The sequence below is a fragment of the Varroa jacobsoni genome, unplaced genomic scaffold (genome assembly GCF_002532875.2).
Source record: "Varroa jacobsoni isolate VJ856 unplaced genomic scaffold, vjacob_1.0 scaffold_469, whole genome shotgun sequence".
NCBI classification, from domain to species: Eukaryota; Metazoa; Arthropoda; class Arachnida; order Mesostigmata; family Varroidae; genus Varroa; species Varroa jacobsoni.
In genome coordinates, this window is record NW_019213371.1 from 1 (window position 1) to 18,647 (window position 18,647).

Consider the following 18,647-nt stretch of genomic DNA (forward strand, 5'->3'; position numbering starts at 1 on the left):
CTAAGTCTGAGGAGAGAGTTCCCTTACACAGAAAAGTTGTTAAAACTTAAACAAGTGTTCTCTGGCTAAGTTTCAGGACAGAAGTTCCACATACAAAGAAGTGGTTAAAACAAACGCTTTTTTCCTGGCCATGTTTTAGGACAACATTACCACACACAAAGAAGTTGGTAAAACTCAAATAAGTTCCCCATTGGCCAAGTCTCAGAACAGTTTCCTCATACAAAAAAAAATTTGCTAACACTAAAACAAGCTTCCTCTAGCCAAGTTTCAGGACAGAATTTCCGCATACATCAAAATTGTTAAAAGTCAAAGAAATCTCTTTGGCCATATTACAAAACAGAACCTTACATGCAATATATTTGTTTATATATATATATAGGTTAAAACATTTTTTTGGGGAGAAAATTACAGGTATAATAGGTACCAGTTAGCACTCAGTGATCCTTTAATGCTGCTTTTAAAAGCAAATTAGTTGTTTCATAGCCCCGTCGTACCACCACATCTACCGTTGGAGAAGCCCGTGTACTTCCAATGTATCCCTGATATAATGTGTTTTTTCCTGGATACTTGGGATGAATCAGATTTAAACCTTGCTTCGGACACACGTCGCTTATTAAAGTACAGTAGTATTGTAGGTAGAATTAGGCAACGCTTATGCTAGTCCCATTTGAAGAGAAGGGTTAAGGATGAGCTACAAGTGAAGAGTTCAATTAGGAAATTGCTAACTTTTACGGCTAACAACACGGCTTCCCACTTTATTTAAGCTCTAACCAAAGTTAGCAGCTTTCTAGCTATGAACATGTTTATGCCCAACTTCTGTTTAGTTAAAGTTAACTTTCAAAACCGCAGTTTAGATTTGTTTCCTTTTCCTAACAGAGTGACAAGCGGCACATGACTTCGAATAGTTTTCATTGGTATTGTCTATATCTAATTTTTCACGAAGCAGTTCGTAGTATTCGAAGGCACATCCCGATAACTCATCTATCTGTAAAGAAAGCTAGTTGATATACGCGAATATGTGCACATAGCACGGATTGCCCCTATCATTAAAGCTATGTTTATGTGTTGGTTAGAGACTCGAGCTAGCATGATTAGCGCCTGATCTAGCAATAGCTAGATATTTCCGGTACATTCTTAGGACAATAGCTCAATGGATTTTATCTCGCTATCCCTTGATTTATAAAATTGTGATTCGGAACAGCGGCGATTCCCACAGTAAACGTTAAGGAATAGTTATTCGAAGTGGCTCACAGTACGTAGTAGGTACCTACGAACTCTCATGGTCCGTCCAAGAAGCTTCTTTCGCCTCGAGGGTTCGACTCCGTTAGACGTAATTAACCAAAACAGGAATAAATTGGACTTAGGGGCCTGCCTAGAAATTTTAAGGAGTTAGGGGTACACGCAACCGTTGTTCAACTCATAAGAAATTACAGCAGACACCTAGAATTTGTCAGTTGTAAGGCGGAGTACCTCTGAACCACTATCTTGCTTGAGTTATTCAACATTATTTTTATATTTATTTATTAGGTTATATGAGCTCAGTTATATTTCTACCTACAACAGAGCTTAAAGTCTTATTAGGAAAATTATATTATATAAATAAGAACAGCTTATGAATGTATGTGTAGATATCTGCTTATTGGGAAGATGATCGAAATTTTTGTCTATTCGTTAGTTTGTTCCCTTTGTTTGTTGGCCGAGGATGAAATGTTATGAACTGCGCGAAAGTATTTCATCGCTCTCTAAGGTCGCCAGTTCACCGAAATCAGAAAGACTCCAACGGTTATGTGTGTGTGTGAAAAAGTGGTCTTGCACTTGGGTCACAAAAACTGTTGCAGCAACGGTAGATAAATGTGGGCTACCCGAGTTTGGACTTTTGTAGCTCACTACGTTCGGCTAAGGCGTTTTCGGCCGAAAGAAAGCACTTTATTAGGCCTTATAAGTTCCACGAAGACTTTAAAAAATACATTTTAGTAAAGTCTGTATCTCTTCACTATGAAGTTTTCGGTGTGTGCGAAACAAATATCGTAAATAGCTTTTATGGCTTGTCGATACCGACAATCTCACAAAATCGCTTATTTTTCTTTCTGCATGGAGTTCAAAGCAAAAGGTAAATTTTGTAGGACCCAGGTGCACATCGTGCGTCAGAAGAGTCAGACAGCTGCTCTCGGAGAGAATCAAAGCCAAAAAATTCAACCGATGTTGTTTGTTAATCGATTTTCTAAAGTAAAGCGTCTCCAACTTTCTTCCGTGAGAATTTTTTTATCCTTTATTCAAAAATGAGCCGCTGGTATGATCGGTAGCTTACTCGCGATTCATAGGATGTATCTAGCAGATTTTCGGTCAAACGTAATGTTCTTAGTGTAGCGTCCAGAGGAAAAAAAGTTATGCCACTACAAGTTTTTTTTCCAGAGAGGCAGGTGGGTTACTTAGTAAGCTTATGTGTTCTATAAACTTTTGTGCAATCGTGGACAGCTGAGATGTCTTTCAACAAAATCGTGCAACAGCTTCTACCAGCCAATTATTATAGCGTTAATTGCTTGAGAATACAAGCGTGTTCTGAGATGAGCGCATATGGTTACTGAACAACCCATGTTTGAGCCCGTTGCATTGCTATACTCAAAGCATTATCAAGCGAGAACGAAACCCGTTTCAACATGACAACGTGGACAATTGCAAAGGGAACATTGAAAACGAGTAGTTTGTGAGGGGCTTCGGGCCCGAACTGGAGCTTTGGTCACGATATTGATGGTTATATTGAATAAACATGACTGTCAGGAGTAATACTCTAGCACACTTAATTATATATATGCATATATACCACTGTACGCACGCTAACATGGGCATATTTATTTGACGTTTTGTTATAGCCTAGTTCTATACGCCTTGAACACAATGGACAAGAACGACCTATAACATAGATGAACCGGGCAATGCATAAACTAATGAGGACCATGTCTCGCTCTCTTGCATCAAACTATGCTAATGTATTTTGCCCCAAATTTTATTTTTTGCCTACCTTGGAGCACGTGCACTTGCACCCTAGCTGGGGCCGAGTCAACTGGGGCGCAGGTATAGCTTCCTGAATGGTGTTTTGCTGCGTTCTGAATGACGAGTTGCGAAATCTGTGTAGGTCCGTCTGTTAAGCTGAGTCTAGTCACATCTTGCCATGGGTTATGTGGCTGTAAGCTGGTAATGTTGATACGGTGACGCGAATCTCCGCTATCGTAGTTGACTACTCGATCGCCGTGGTACCAAAATATGTGAGTTGGAGGCAGAGGGCAATCATATATCACGCATGTTAAGCTTACGACGCTACCGCCGTTAACGAACACCTCGCTTCCCTCGAGAATTGACGCGTGTGGAGCTGAAATCATAGATAACTAGGTGGTAACGTTGATCAGATAGGCTCCACACAGATAAGTTTAATCTTACCAAATCGTCTTTCGACGTATATATTTGTCTCTGTATAAGCTGAATGAGATAAGGATACTTCGGCGATATATCTTCCTTCTGAATTCTGACTATTCTATAATATTTTCGAAAGTTGCAAATTTTTCCGCGAGGTGTCTGTCTGCATTACAATGGTATTCCATAATATCTACTTACAGAGAACGTTGAGGGTTATTTGTGAACTGATGATGGGGTACCGCGTGTTAACCTGACATTCGTACTCGCCAGCGTCCCCTTTTTGTACATTTCGAATCTGCAGCATCCAGTCTTCGACAGACGCTGTCGAGGGAACTGTGATGATCTGTCTGGAGCTTTGATTAACTAGATCAGAACCATTGCTAGCGGTTACTGTTGTGAACGACAGGGCATGCGGCATTTCAATACGTACTGCTGAAAATCGTTCATCTGTTGTATACGTGATAACTCCCACCGTTAAAATATGGTAGTCGGCGCGGCGAATCCACGTCACCTACAAATAAAAACACTCACATGAATCACAGCTCCTGCTGATTATATAAATGTGGACCGGTACAAGTAAGTTGACACTGTCTATGTTACTTGCAGGTTTGTCGTCATTATTTTACTTTTAAGTTATAATAAGGAATACGGTGCCAAATAACCAATACTGTGTAGAACGACTCATATGCTTATAACCTATCCGCCAAACGGGAGACTATCAATTAGCCTGGGGGCCTATTCTGTACTCCTTATGTGACGATCTGTGCCAGTAGTTATTACGTCAGCTCACTTAATCATATAGATTGCATCCAGTTATACTTTCCCCATATCGGCACTCAACCTTATTAAGTTCATGCGTCTGAGTGTTAACTCAAATTTTCCAGTTCATTAATATAACTACTACTACTACGACTATTTAAAAAAATATATAAGAAAATAACGGATTCTCATGCACGGTAGCATAAATTTCGTTCGATGAATTTTTTAGCAACTGACGGTTTTCTGTCCGGCATTATGCACGTAACAATGAAGGTAAGCTGTAGCTCCCAACTGGCCCGTTACATTCGTCGGAGTTAGGGTGTGATTGATGCTGGGTGGCGGCGCATGCGGCCCGTGAAGGCCCAGACTGCTTGAAAAGCCTTTGGCAAAGGTCCCTCTTGGTGCCAAAGAGCCTTCTCCTTTAGCTGATTCTGTGCCGGAGTCCTCATGCCATCCTGCCGAAGGCCGCCTATCTGAGTATCGTTGACCTTGAACAGATGAAATGGGCTCGGTTAGCTTCGATTTAGACTGTAAAATATTTTTACATAACCCAACGTGCATAGAAGATATCTGAGTAGGCAGAGACTCAATATAATTATAGGAATGACGAGAAAATCCAGTGAATTAAGAATGAAAACAAATTTTTACACAAAAAAAGTGTTGATCTAAAAAATGGGGTTTTGACCGTTTAGAGCCTTATTGTAATGATCCAAATAGCTCAAAAAAACCTAGATAATGATACCATGGAGCAGACAAAAGAATTGCACTTTATGTATCATGTTGTTAAATCACAAGTTTTTGTAGAATCTGTATTGAACGAGATTAAATAAAGACAATTAATGCTACACACAATCGAAGCTCGTGACAGAGTCTTCCAGGACAAACTTTTCGATCGTAGACTTTCACAACACTGATGGGAACCCCGTCGAAATGTAAAAGAAAGAAATTATCTTGTGTTGTCTTTAGCCAAAATTATTACTCAGTTGGCAAAACAATATCATCTTGAGTTAACTCGAAGAACGTAAACAAGTACATTTTTCGACAAATTTCGATCGATGTAGAAGTACTACCATGTTTGACGCATCTTATAATCATATTAATAGGTTTATTTATTGCGATACACCTGTTACTTTACATAAAAGCAATATAATCAAAGTGTACACGTATCCAAAATGCAAATGTACCTATAACTAAAGTGTGCATAGTGCACATACAACGAACATGTAATCAAGAGATGAGTTCAGCCAAAGCAACCGTTCAGAGATGGTATGAAAAACCTTCAAGGGTTACGAATAGGAAGACTACTTGTTAGTGCGTCATACATTTGAATCAAATCTACATGATCTACAACCTTAAAGCGTCTTTTGTGTACAACACCTAATTGGGACAAACAATACGCGATGCGCAGCATCCTTTCGAAAATGTAAATGTCTAAAGCTATTTTGATAGCAATTTTAGTACTTGTCAGACACATATAATCTGAAATTTTTTAAGACTACCCAACACAATTGGGTGGACACGGCACAACATCATGATGGGGAAAGCAAAATAAATAATTTTATAGCGAAAATAGGAATATTTGACTTCAAATTTTCCCTGTGAATTTTTAACGTTTCTCGGCAGTAGTAATTAGGTGATTTTGGAGAAAGTGTTTTCGAAACAGGAACACCTTGTGCATGTCTGATGCTCATAAGCTAGACTAATTCAAATTATCGCGCCGCAAGGAGGTCGCCAAACTTAGCACTGCGTTTTCGGGTCAGTTTGATACCATTGACTACTACAACAGTTTGTTGTGGTTGCATTCGATTTCGATGGCCTAATAAACATACGTATGATTTTACGGAACTGAGATGAAAAAGTTTTAGCACCGATACGAATCTTGATCGATTGTTGAGTGCACCTCTTGAATTTTTCGTCAATTAGGCGACACATACCGATTAAAAACTGGATTATTATGCTGGGCTTTGAGCATCTTTGAACGCCCTGTTTTGACTGGAAAAACGCACAAAATATAAGTGAGATCCCTACAAACTGTTAGGTTAGGTTCGTTTAACGACCCTGACTTGTTAAATATTTTCTGAGTGAAGTTACCACGTGACGGTTAGACATTCGAAAATAATTGTAGCATGGCAAGATTCCGACGCTAGATATCTGCCAAGGAGACCGGAAGATGTTCTTTTTGGCTCTGACAAGCGCCGCTATGTCAGGTGTCGTAAGCCAGCCCACGAGCGGGTAAGCGTGTCATTTATATACGAGTTGTAATAATATTGTTTCTTCGTGTATACAGGTCACATGCGCTGGCGAGATCTGCTATAGTAAATGCGGGGCGAAATATACCATCTGGTTGGTATCATCTTGAGTTGTTGTGAGAGGGTTGCTTTTGTAAAACTTTTTATGTATAGAATTTTTTTATGTACGATTTTTTTTAACATGTTTTCACAAATATGTGAATTCTGCAACGCATTCAACTGGAGAGAACTCTCACACATTCTGTTGAGGGAAGTAGTTTCATGATCTCAGTTCAATTATACTAGCCCGATTACGTAGAGGTTTCTCAAATTTTTCAACGTCGTTCTCGATGTTGAGTGACCGGGCAGTCGTAACGACGTCATGCAAAATCACAGCGAATTAACTCTCTCCTGGTCGAAGCCGGAGGGGACGGAAAACTGTTTTCAGCGGGTAAACCCAGTAGGACTAAACGTTATTCGAGAGTACGAGCCATGCCGCCCTCAGCCTTTCTATGTGACATGTACCTTCATCATCTTAAAGTGCCTTCGATGACCCTAGGTTTTTTGGATCAGATCATGTGACTAATTGTGTTTGTGGTAGTGATTATTAGAACCTAATGTTAGTTTTGTACGTTCGAAATCACGTAGTCTCGTATGATTCATTAGGAAGTCACCTCGAGCAACTACTAGAAACCGGCGTGTAGGGCGTTATGGGTTAGATTATTTGTCTGTGAATAGATAGAGAGATCTAAATGTATACAGATCGCATGTGCGAATCAATTCCATTGTCTTTTGTTACGCAACGTATACCAAGACACGACCTAAGTTGCTGGAGGTATTAATGAAGATCTTGTTGATCAAGGCCTAGCGTTTTTATTGGATTAATAAGGGTCTAATCTAGATACGCGTTTAGACATTAGAAGATTTTGTATTGTGACTAATTGGCACTTTGTTCGCCCATTGCAATTGAATGCATTCATAGATCTGTGTATATAGTCCTGCTGCGCATTCATCAAAGTGTATAATCCTGTTCCCCTTGCAGGGCCGTATCGTTACCATACGTTCTAGGAAGTGCGATCGTAGAAATACGGCAATCCAATACAGTGCTTAGCTAAACACTAAGTAGTCATTTTGCCACCGTGCTACCCTGCACGTTTGCATAGCTAAATGGGGACAAAATATCTAAACTTAGTAAAATCCTACGGATTACTTATAGCTTAATCCGCGGATGTTAATCCATTATACCGTTTTAACGCATCAAAGCAGTGTGATCGCTCTTGGCTGGCTCATAGATTCAACTTACAGATGCTGATTATTTCTCAGATTCCAAAGTTCGTTTGGAGTAGCTGCTGGACTAGTTTCTGCATGTAGATCATAGAAAACTGACTGGTGACATTACGTGATATTGTTTGTTGATTCATAATAACAATAATAATAATTGTTACTGTTAGTGTAAAGAAAAGAAAGAGAAGGTTTTTCAGAATCTAAACACATTATATAGAAAATAGAATTCTAATACGAGGAACAAACCATTTAGTAAATTCGCCGTTCTCGTACTGTGCCCCATCCAACCTATGTAGTCGTTGTAGTATGCAGAACGTGTACATTTGCCTGATTTTCACTCTCCTTCATCGAACATTTTTTCTTTGGTCATACAACTTTGACAACTCCAATACTCAACGTTTTATTCCTCTTATGATAGCTGAAATCTTAGCAGATATTTAGTTATTTTTGCTCCCCATAAAAATAGCGCGATCTACTCAACGAGTCTACTGGTGGCAAAATGGTATCATGCATCAACTACGTCCAATTCTCTGCCATTACAATGAGCTATTATCGTCACGAGCAGTGCTGACTCATGTTGTCTCTGGGCTTTCTCTTCTTTTTTCGCTGCCAAGCCCACGTCCGTATTACGAACCCGCATCTTTCTTGCTGGTCGTCGTGGCATGGCCTTCTGTCATCTGGCTATTTTTTCTCTCTTGTCCGCTGTCTTCTCTATCTGCCATCTGTGACATCGAAGTAGACTGGTTTCTCTGGCTACCCCCAAGGCCAATTTCCGGAAGCGACAGTTAGCATAGCTGTGAGGAAGACGTTTACGCTAGGACTGAGCGGGACGCATGACAATGATAGACGACGAAGAGGACAACGACAAACGAAGACGGCGAGAGACATGGGCAGCGAAAAGAAGCTACGTGTGGAGTACTACCAACCTAAACTCAAAGGAGAATTGGAGCCACCTATCTTTTCTGGTCAGAGAGGCCAGAAAAGACGCGGTGCAAGCCTTTATGGGACATCTCCTCTGATACGAGTTGAGGACGCTATGATGGCGACAGGTGGCGGCAAACTTCACGCAAGCGAACTGGCACGTAACACAGGCGAGATACACATGTTCGCCCCAGTCCAACTAGGCAGACAACGTAGCTATTTACCCATACTGCCAGGGTGGAAAGAACGGAGAGGCAACGACAGCCGGCCGCAATAGTAGACAACAGAAAAACCCACGACGAACGAGCGGTGGCAGAGTACGTTGCGTTGAGTGCTCATTGTTGTGGCCATCGCAAGAAAGAAAAACGAACGCTAGCAGCCGACGAGATGGAAGCTGACCATCAAGTTCCGCCCGCCCCTCAATCAAGATAAAGATAGAAAAAAAAAGTTTGGGCAGCAAGAGCTCATTCAGCCAGCGGTGATTCGAAGGTCCAAGACAAGCACCACCTCTGCAACCGCTGGAGCATCCCGGAAGTGAGCATCGCTTCTTCTATCTGACGGTTTTTGCTCCTGTTGCCGTAGCTCTCGTAGAAGAGTCATATCACATGAAACCGAGTGGGCGTCTGCCATATGAACACAAAGGTTTTTGTCTTAAACTACCCGTTTTTAGTGCTCTATGCCTGGGCTATCACATACATATAAAATTAATAGGCGGTAGGTAGTAAAAGACTGTACTAAAAAAAAGTGTAGAGTGCTTTCCCCACATGGCCAAAAATAACCGTGGACTGTACACTTTGATTTTATTAGGAAATGGAGAAGTACTTTATATTTGTCTAATTCTATGCCATACTTTAGCTATTATGGTTACATCCGGTAACCTTTCTTGTTAGCTCGCTATGTGCGTACGAACCTCGCTAATGTGCGAACTTCGTCTACGGACATCGGAGGTCATGTCCGGGTATATGCCTGGGTTGTTTGGGACATTGACCAGCTCTTTCTAAATTCACAGATTCCTCCGTCCTGGTTGGTTTAGTACTGCTTGTTTTATTAGTCAACATATCTGTGACCCTACAAGGGCGCACCCTTAAACTTAGCTAAAATGCAGTATGTTCGCGACAGTGCAACGGTTCAAAGTTTCGCCCTTGTTTTCAAATGGCATGCAAAAGAGCCAAACACATGACTCCTCTCCTTTATAGATATCGATATATCTATAGGTTGATATACGTATTAAGCTTCACAAATCTCCAATGATAAACATGTCTAAAAGAGTTTTAAACATGGTCTGATCTTTTATCGTAAATAAAGAACGTCTTCAATCACTAAGCTAACAAATACATGGTAGACAGAAACTTTCACGGTTCTCTTGTTAAATATTCTCTCAAATCTAACAAACAGACATGTACTTTACGTGCCTACTATTCCTAATTAATCACTAACGGAGCATAATTCAAGGGCCATCGACAAGGTTATCTGGACCCTAAAGACGTAGTTTCCAGGAAAGACGTCGTTGAAAAAGGTTACAGTTATAAGTTGTCACTCTTTCAGGAACATCAACACAAAAACAAGAGCCTATGGGAAGTTTCTTAGGTAATTATACCTAGGAAAACGTTTATTACGCAGGATTCACGCAGGAAGGTAAGAACATCGCGATAAAAGTAGCGCTTCGGCTAACTTAAGTTATCGCTATTTAACTGTATCATATTTTCACTTCTATTTTTATTATACACTATATTTATTCTCACCAACAATATATTACTTCGCATAATGGCTGTCTATGCATCGTTGTCAGTAACCTTCGACATCACGTTGAGACTTATTGAGTCTCAACATGATGTCGAAGGTTACTTCGCCTATTGAACTTCCCTATTGAGAAACAGTCTAGATTTTGAATACGCGGTACTCTGTGGGAGCAATGTCTGGCACTTATGGTAGATAACGGATAACGTTCTGCTGTAACTCCTCCATTGTTGCCGCCTTGGTGTGTCATCTAATAGAAACTTTTTCATCAGCCTTTTCAATTATACACAGCACACTTTAGCCGTAATCCAGCAGATAAAGTAAAATTCATTAAGTTAAAGTGGATAAGATCTGCATCAAACCAGAAAGCAAACAGCAAAAGCTTTTGCAGCTGCATATTATCTAGGAAAATGAACTTGATCGTCTGCGACTATCGCAGAAGATCGATTCCTCATCGCAGGCCACAATTCGGTGCAATAATAGATCACTATTTGAATGTGAGAACAAAAATAAGCATCGTTACATCTGTTTTATATCCTTGCCCAAATCATGCGGCACCCATTTGTCTAATTGTTTTACTGAATAAAGTTAAACAAAGCAAATAGGTATGCTATTGTTATCTGTATTGAACTGGAATACGAACAACCGCGCGTTCAATTTTTTTTTGCAAGCTATCTGCCACAAAACTCAGTTTCGGGTTTAGAATTTTTTCTAAAATTCTTTGAAACAGCGATTTATGGTGCCTCTAGTGGTAGAACCTCCACCGAATACAACGTTTATACGGTGAGCTGTCCTTATCGGAACATGGAACTTATTCTATTTTCATAAACCATTAGAATGTTTTTTCTAATTTCTCATGGCTCACTACACTGTTGTTCCAGAAAATAATAATTTTAACTATGCTTAATGCACTAAAACGGTCCGCTTCGTTCAGTATCGAATACCACGCATTTAACACGAAATGTGTGGGGGACAAAAACTCGTTTTAATGATTTCTATATCCAGAGTAAAGCCTAGCTCGAAACGGAAAGTAACTGAGCATCGGGAACTTGTGATCGCCATCTTGGATTCGTGTTCACACTGGCGGTGGCACGCACCTTTTCCTTAATCCATAATCAATCTACTCTGCTGCTTTTTCGGATGATGCTGTCGTGCCATGGGGCCAGGAAACTATGGTCAGATACGCGTTGTTGAGCCTAATACGGCCAATTTCAGTTTCCACTTTGTTAAATTGTCAATCAGTTATTACCGCTGGTTCAGTGAACTAAAGTTGGCGATATTGAATCCATTAACATTACACGAAATAGGCTTCTGATTTGAAATCTGATTCAATAGAAATTTTAATTAAGCAGCGCTGAAATCTGCTGTTTATGTTATTTATCAATTTGCCACCCTTAGGCCTTGATATTTAGACAATGTTCATACATAAATCCTTGAAATTTAATTAATTGGTTCATCATATGAAAAACTTCCCGTATATCGTCTACACTTGGTGTGTCTAAAAGCTGAACTTTTTTTAAAACACACGAATCGACAAGTCGTTTTTACATCGCGTCCTGGCATGAAGTGAAGCTCCTAAGCCGCTACTAGCATCCTATTCATTCAATATTCAACCGTCTAAATAGACGATTATCTTGTCCAGATATATGCTAACTGTGTTCAAGTGTCGACCGGCAACACAGATGATTGTTCTGTAACGGAAACTGAATAAGATAGAACCAACATACGGCCCTAACCATTATTCGTTGTAACCTTTATGATAAATATGAACCTACGTTGCGCTCGAGATTTTACGGGCGAAACCGCTTTAAACCACCTCTTTGATGAGGTTATATTACCTATTTGAAGATGTTTTGCGAAAAACTTAAGGTAAGATTGGTCAGGACAACTAATCCGACGGTAATTAGTGCGTCTATCCGGTGTGACTTCTACAAGCAACGGTAGCCCGCAGGCAAATTAAGAGTCGATAAAATCGCTAAGTTCAATCCGTACGGAAGGTTTGATTAGGACACATCAACATTTTTCAATTAGCGTATCACGAACCAATTTCTCCTATTCAGTAAACGTACGCATCACAAAGATCCACTGGACTTCAACTACTAACGTGGTAAGTTCAGGCACGATTCCGCGCTTTGCTCCTCAAGGATTCACCATCTAATAATATAGTACTGATTAGGTGATTTAAAATACATAATTTGTCCGAAGCGTAAAGTGGAAGCATCGCTTCGAACAAAATGTATGTTAACTGCTTTGGGAGAATTTATAAATACACCCTGTTTGGGAGATGCAAGCTCAATTTTCTTTAGCTAGCTAGCATGCATGCATGCACGCATGCTTATCGTATATAAATTTCACGTAGATACAAATTGTAGAAATTGACAAAAAAATAGATAAATTCCGCCGGTCACATTGCCACGTACGGCTTATTCTCTGGGTTAATGTTTTCGTGATTACACCGTTTACAAAAGTAAGTCATTTCACCAGGCAGGATCCTCATCATTGACTACCCTATTTGGGGTAAATTCATTTTACTTTTATTTTTAAATGCAGACTTTTATGGACTAAATGACATTCATGATGATATCAGCAACAATGTTTACCAAACTATTATCACGATTAATACGTGGACACCGAACGAGGGTCGAATGACCATCTCGCTGAAGCAACGTATTATAAACCTTCTGTGCTACGAATTTGAAGCAAGGAGAGAGTGGACGCAATCGTGCGTGCTTCATACTAGATTCGAAACAAGGAACGAGAACTGGTCCACATTTTCAATGTACAAACGCTGCGACCTCGTGTTCTACTTCGGGCCGGGATGCGGGCAAACATTTGAATTACAGATCAAAGGATAAATTTATAGATGTACTATGTTGGTTGTTGCGTGTGAGTCTCTTGTTGTTCTGTCTGCTTTACGTCTAAATTTGGAAATTCGCATACACCGACAGTGGGCTCCTTAATGTACGCAAATAAGGCAAATGCAGCACAAGTCCCCCAAAAAAATTACCTAAACGAATACTGATGGGATAATAATAAATTGTAACTATGAATGCCGGAACTACGATCTTAGATTGAATATATGTAACATTTGGCGCATGTATATTCCATTGTTCTGTTATTGCAATTGCTACTCTAATCAAAATGTATTTTTGACATCATAATAGAGCCCAGTTTTGTCACACACTTTTCGGCTTAAGCATTGTTACGTAAGCTGAAAAACTCGCCGTACGTTTCGCAAAAAAATGCGCCCATCTGCATTGTACTTTCATAGTAACTGTTTCAGTTTAACTGTCGCTGGTAGTACCGTCTGCTAGATAAATTGTTAAAAAACAATGAAACGTTTGTCGTATTTTGTTGAAATGGCCGTGGTCCTAGGTGAATAGGTTACTACATGTGAAAATAATAGAAAACTTATTGAAACGATCGTTCGGAACACATCACTAGGTAGATTTTTCGCAATTGAATTATTAATTCACCCACAGGAAAATCTTTACCTGCTGCAATTAAAGAGCCTTAATCAGCATTATAAAACACTTGACCACAATTTGTACGTAGGCATACTGAATGTATAATGAAAAAAAGTTGCCATTTATCTTTCATCGAACAACACTAACCCTGTACGGAACTTTGCTGCTGCTGCTGCTGTTGTTGTTGAGCCGTTACAATCATGACCGCAATAAGTAGCATTAACAGAGTCACGGCAACCCGGCAGAACAGCATGTTTGATACAGCCTTTGCGGGTTTTTTGTCCCAGCAATAAGCGGACTTCACGAACACATACGCAATACTGCACACAAGAAAGATGATTAGTTATCCAGATCAGGATAGCCTAGACGGTTTTCCTGATTACGTAATCACTTCCCGGTTCATACAGAGTGGGAACACCGATTTCACAAATTATTACACCTCGTTGGATAGGACGCAATTATCCTTTCAGGGCCACCCGCTTTAATCGACTACAGTATGCCTACGTAGATGCACCCAGCAGTAGATCCATGGCACAACGTTGTTCGCAAACACGTCGTGATGCGTGCTTGCCCCGTAAGGCGTGCTCAATTGGAAACAGATTTAGCGCTCGGCCATCACTACTGTCTATGCATCGGATCGATGACAGCTCCTTTGATGTATGTAACAATTCCGCTGAAACGAAACGGTAGCTTCGAGGCGATCGAACTACGACAAAGAGTAATCATTGACGGACACGTGTACGTCATGAGCTATATATTTATAAACGAAGCACTAAAGTGATTACGGGAGTTGGTACGAAAAAAACTTTTCTCGCCCATTCGGCGTTTGTTTTTTTCGTTTTTCTTCGCTATTTCACACTATGGCAACACCAATCTCGTAGCACAATTAAATATGGCCACCTCCTGTGCACTAATAATAGCTTTTCAACAATACACATAGCACAGATATTAGCCGAGATGTTTTCTCGCCGTTGCCAATTACCTTATAAATCTCCTAGTCAGTTTCTACCCTGTTATTATTATCATTATTATGTTTATGAATTCCTCATTTTCTTCTATTACTCTGCACTGCTTCGAGCTTACGATGACGATAACCTCCCAGCTCGATACGCCTAACTCGAATGGTGTCACAATCAAGCCGACGATGGTTTGATGAACTTATGACAATCTACATTTGGCTAAATAAAATCAACGCTGGCTTTTTTTTTATCAACCGCTGGGATGAGCATCGGATGTTAACTAAACGGGCGTCGTTGCTCGTGTCATTTCATTTCGTCTCTTCCCCTCGAACAGACCTCTTTCATGCGGCGAGGGCCCCAACAGGCTACAAAGACAGACACGCCGACCATCGGCAGCGCCGGCTATCGGAGCCAATCCGAGGGCAAATACCTAAGCATTACAGCCCTCCTTCTCCAAGTTTTGCACCAAGACGATCTCATAGCCCTTCCCCACATGAGAAACCTCAAGTGGAATCGACGGTGCGGTCGTGCCAACCTCTCTGAAAAATACCTCGCTTCATTCAGTCGCCTGTACGCGAGGGAGGTAAATCGACTCGATCTCCGCCCATCGCAAATCACGTGCATCGAACGGTATCGATGTCAAATTCTTGGCTTGGCATACGTGAGCCTATTGTGCGGCAATAATTAGAGGGGCCTGATTTCCATGATATCCTTGTTTGTATTTGATCGATAGGATGTGTAGTTTAGCGGGGAATTTACTTTAGGAAAATGATCATTAGTTTTGTAAAAGTATAAGCTAGTATCGAAACTGTTTACCATACCAATATCGTTCTTAGTAAAGGTGGCAGTTATGACGAAACTATAAGGCATGTGTATGTTTGATATTTTTTTTACCCTTTTCTTGTCGACGAAAGCAGGCGGCTGTATAAATCTACACTATATATATATATATATATATATATATATATATATATATATATATATATCCCACAAAGCAAACTTCGCGACTCATATGCTCTATACTCCAACAAAGGCTGACAGTTGGTACCGCCAACTCCTCGGGTAAAGGCAACCTACCCTTGGCGCTTCGATCTGGTTGCATATATTTGTAACAGTACTGGTATGAAACCGAACATAATTCCATACTATTATAATAAGAAAAGTGAATTTTTTCTAGAGGGAAAACTCTTCAAGCGCTAGCATGGGTCAAGCTGGCTATAGAGTTATAATAGAATCAGTTCCTATAGCTTATTTTTGGCAATGTTTTACGTCCCGGAAGAGCAGACTGTAAATCTCTACTCGATACCTTTTTTCTTTTGCTGGTTGCCTAACGCTCGCTAATAAGTCTGACCTGTTTTGTGCCAATTAATTGTGAATAGCTACTGAATTATTATATTGTAGAGAAGTACGAATACTACCAAGGGCTTTGTTGATTTCTTCCTCATATTCAGGTGGATTGGCTCTGATATCTGGTAAACCAAGCTACTTCCTTGATATCGTATAGTCCATCATCAAACAGGGTCCAATTCACTTATCCGACGAAGATGTCGCCGCGTCCTAGGTTGCATGTAACATAGAAGCAAAAAGCAAAACGAGGCTCGCTCGCTGTAGCTCGTCAAACTCAATAGTCTCGTGAGCCAGGCACAAGGTCTCCAGGGTAAAATTCCATTATCTGAAATCATATACAATTTCTTCGGAAATGAGACGCTAAGCGGAGCATCCCTTGCAGTGTATGTGCAGTCAAAAGAAAAGCTAAACAATTCATTCACTTTGAGCGAGCAGCCGTTGAGAGCCTCAAGCGATATTTTTTAAACACATACACAGACCTATCGATATATCACATTCATTGCTGCAGGGCTTAAAGGACAATGTAACTCATAAAGCCTAGCATATGATACCTATCGACGATATTCAACCACAGCCCTTACAGCTTGGGAACATACGACCAGATTTAGTTAGTCAAAAAGGCAGATTATCGAACTTAACAAGGGTCCATATTGTCTGTATACAGCTATACATGTAGCGGTCGTAAGATAATGACAACTTCGGCGCCGGTATCGTTCCTTGGTATATGGAAACTTCACCGTATTAAATCACGTTCGTAAGTTGAATGCAATTTTTACATAGTTTTAACAACGTACCAATTCGACACGAACATCAGTGCTCTACGGCGCCCTTTGCTGTTACGTTACGTTCAGGCTCTTATGACAGCTTACACCAAGGCAATGCCGTGTAAGCCGATTTGAAACATTGTTCATTGCTTTTATGTTGAGCATTGGCCCGCATTTTTTTCTGTTCCTATTGTGCGCATAATGAAAATGAACAACAGTTATCGCATAGGTCGAAAGAACTATAAATGATTCGTTGTTGAAGCTATGAAACAACGACGACCACCATACTTTCCATGTTTTCTTAGCCCCTAGCAGCTTCTCTTAATGTCGCTAACAACCAGCCCTTATATGGTAGGCCAGGTAACTAAGTCGATCAATAGCGATTGCCGAGCTTCGAAAAATAAATTTACCAGAATCGAAAGTCATTGCAGTTGATAGGTCTTTAGCTTAGCTTTTCCATGCTTTGCACGCACCGAGCGCGTTTTGCATTCAATATATTATGTGGTTATTATACAGATTAGTTCCCCCTCACCTTCGGGACATAGGAAATTGCTCTATCAGAACCTTTATAAGCTAGTGCATTGGTTCGACATTGGTCGTAATCAAACTGGTAGAAAAGCGTAAGTTGCTTCAAATAACTTTACGTAATTTTCTTGTATTAATCGAAAAAGCTGAGAAGAAAAAAATGTCCATTGAGAAGAACCATGAACAGGTGCTCGGAACGTGAGCTCATTATCAAACGTACTTTCCGAACGAATCAGACGAGCTATTTTTGGATCACTAACGAAGTTAAGAACAAATATTTTTTGCAATTAAATTGAGCTTGACGTGGCCTTTTTTTCTTCGCTCGTATGTTTTCTTTCAGCAGAGGACACTATTAATCGGTCTCGTTGTACTTACTCGTCGTGTAAATTGCGTGTAACTGTTAATGTATGCAACTAAATTTCCAGCCTGACTACTTTTTTTTTCTACAGTATCCTATAATATGATACCTCACTACAATATTCAGTAGCTGTCAGATATTTGTATGCTGTTTCGTTAAACTCTGTGGGTTGTCAATTTTATGGTTCGATGTACGTTTGAGTATTTGGGTGGACCATATAGCAGTAAAAATAAAAAATCGTCGTCTCAACAGTTAACGTTTTTACTTAGTATTACCTAGTAGTTTTTGCAAAATTGTTACATAAAATGCCGCATACAATGTTCATGCTTTGGCACTAGCACGCTTTCGATGTAGCGTTTCGTAGCTTTTATCACGCTTGAAATGATTTGCCAAAAATACCTTTATAGTGAACGCATATTCCTATGCATGAAATAAGGGACGCACGTGTGGTTTAACCAGTCGCCACTTAGAGCAAAGCCAACTCTGCGTATCCACTTGACGGCGTCCACTATGACCCCGTCATCTCTAGTAATTAGAATCTGCCCCCGAAAAAATATATATAACCTGTGTTTTTATTGTAGATCGGTCGTGCTTGGTGTTCAGGTTAGCTAATATTCGTCGCTATAATGGATCTACATAGTGCTGGACTGCAAGCAATCCAGTTCGAGTTTCCCGCAGGCCTAATCTGAGCCTTACGTCATCTACCACTGTTTAGCCGAAGCTTATGGTACTGCCTTGTCTGGCTTGCACGCCTAACGAATCGTATCTTGTTTATCAGGTAGACTAAGGTAAGTTAAGGGAGGGTCGAGTGTTAACGATATAATCAAGTTCAGTGGAAGTACCAGCAAACGAGTGAATCAGGCAGAAGCTTGTTGATATCAAATGAT

General features: G+C 40.3%; 1 protein-coding gene across 1 annotated transcript; it reads right to left on the reverse strand.

Moving 5' to 3' along the window:
• Positions 1-3,019: 3,019 nt before the first annotated feature.
• Positions 3,020-15,566, reverse strand: LOC111260730 (uncharacterized; the record flags this gene model as incomplete). The annotated part of the gene is given in 4 exon segments (XM_022833694.2): positions 3,020-3,367; positions 3,610-3,922; positions 4,408-4,658; positions 13,955-15,566. Coding segments are annotated over 4 exon segments (1,018 nt in total), but the record flags the coding sequence as incomplete, so codon positions are not given.
• Positions 15,567-18,647: the final 3,081 nt, after the last annotated feature.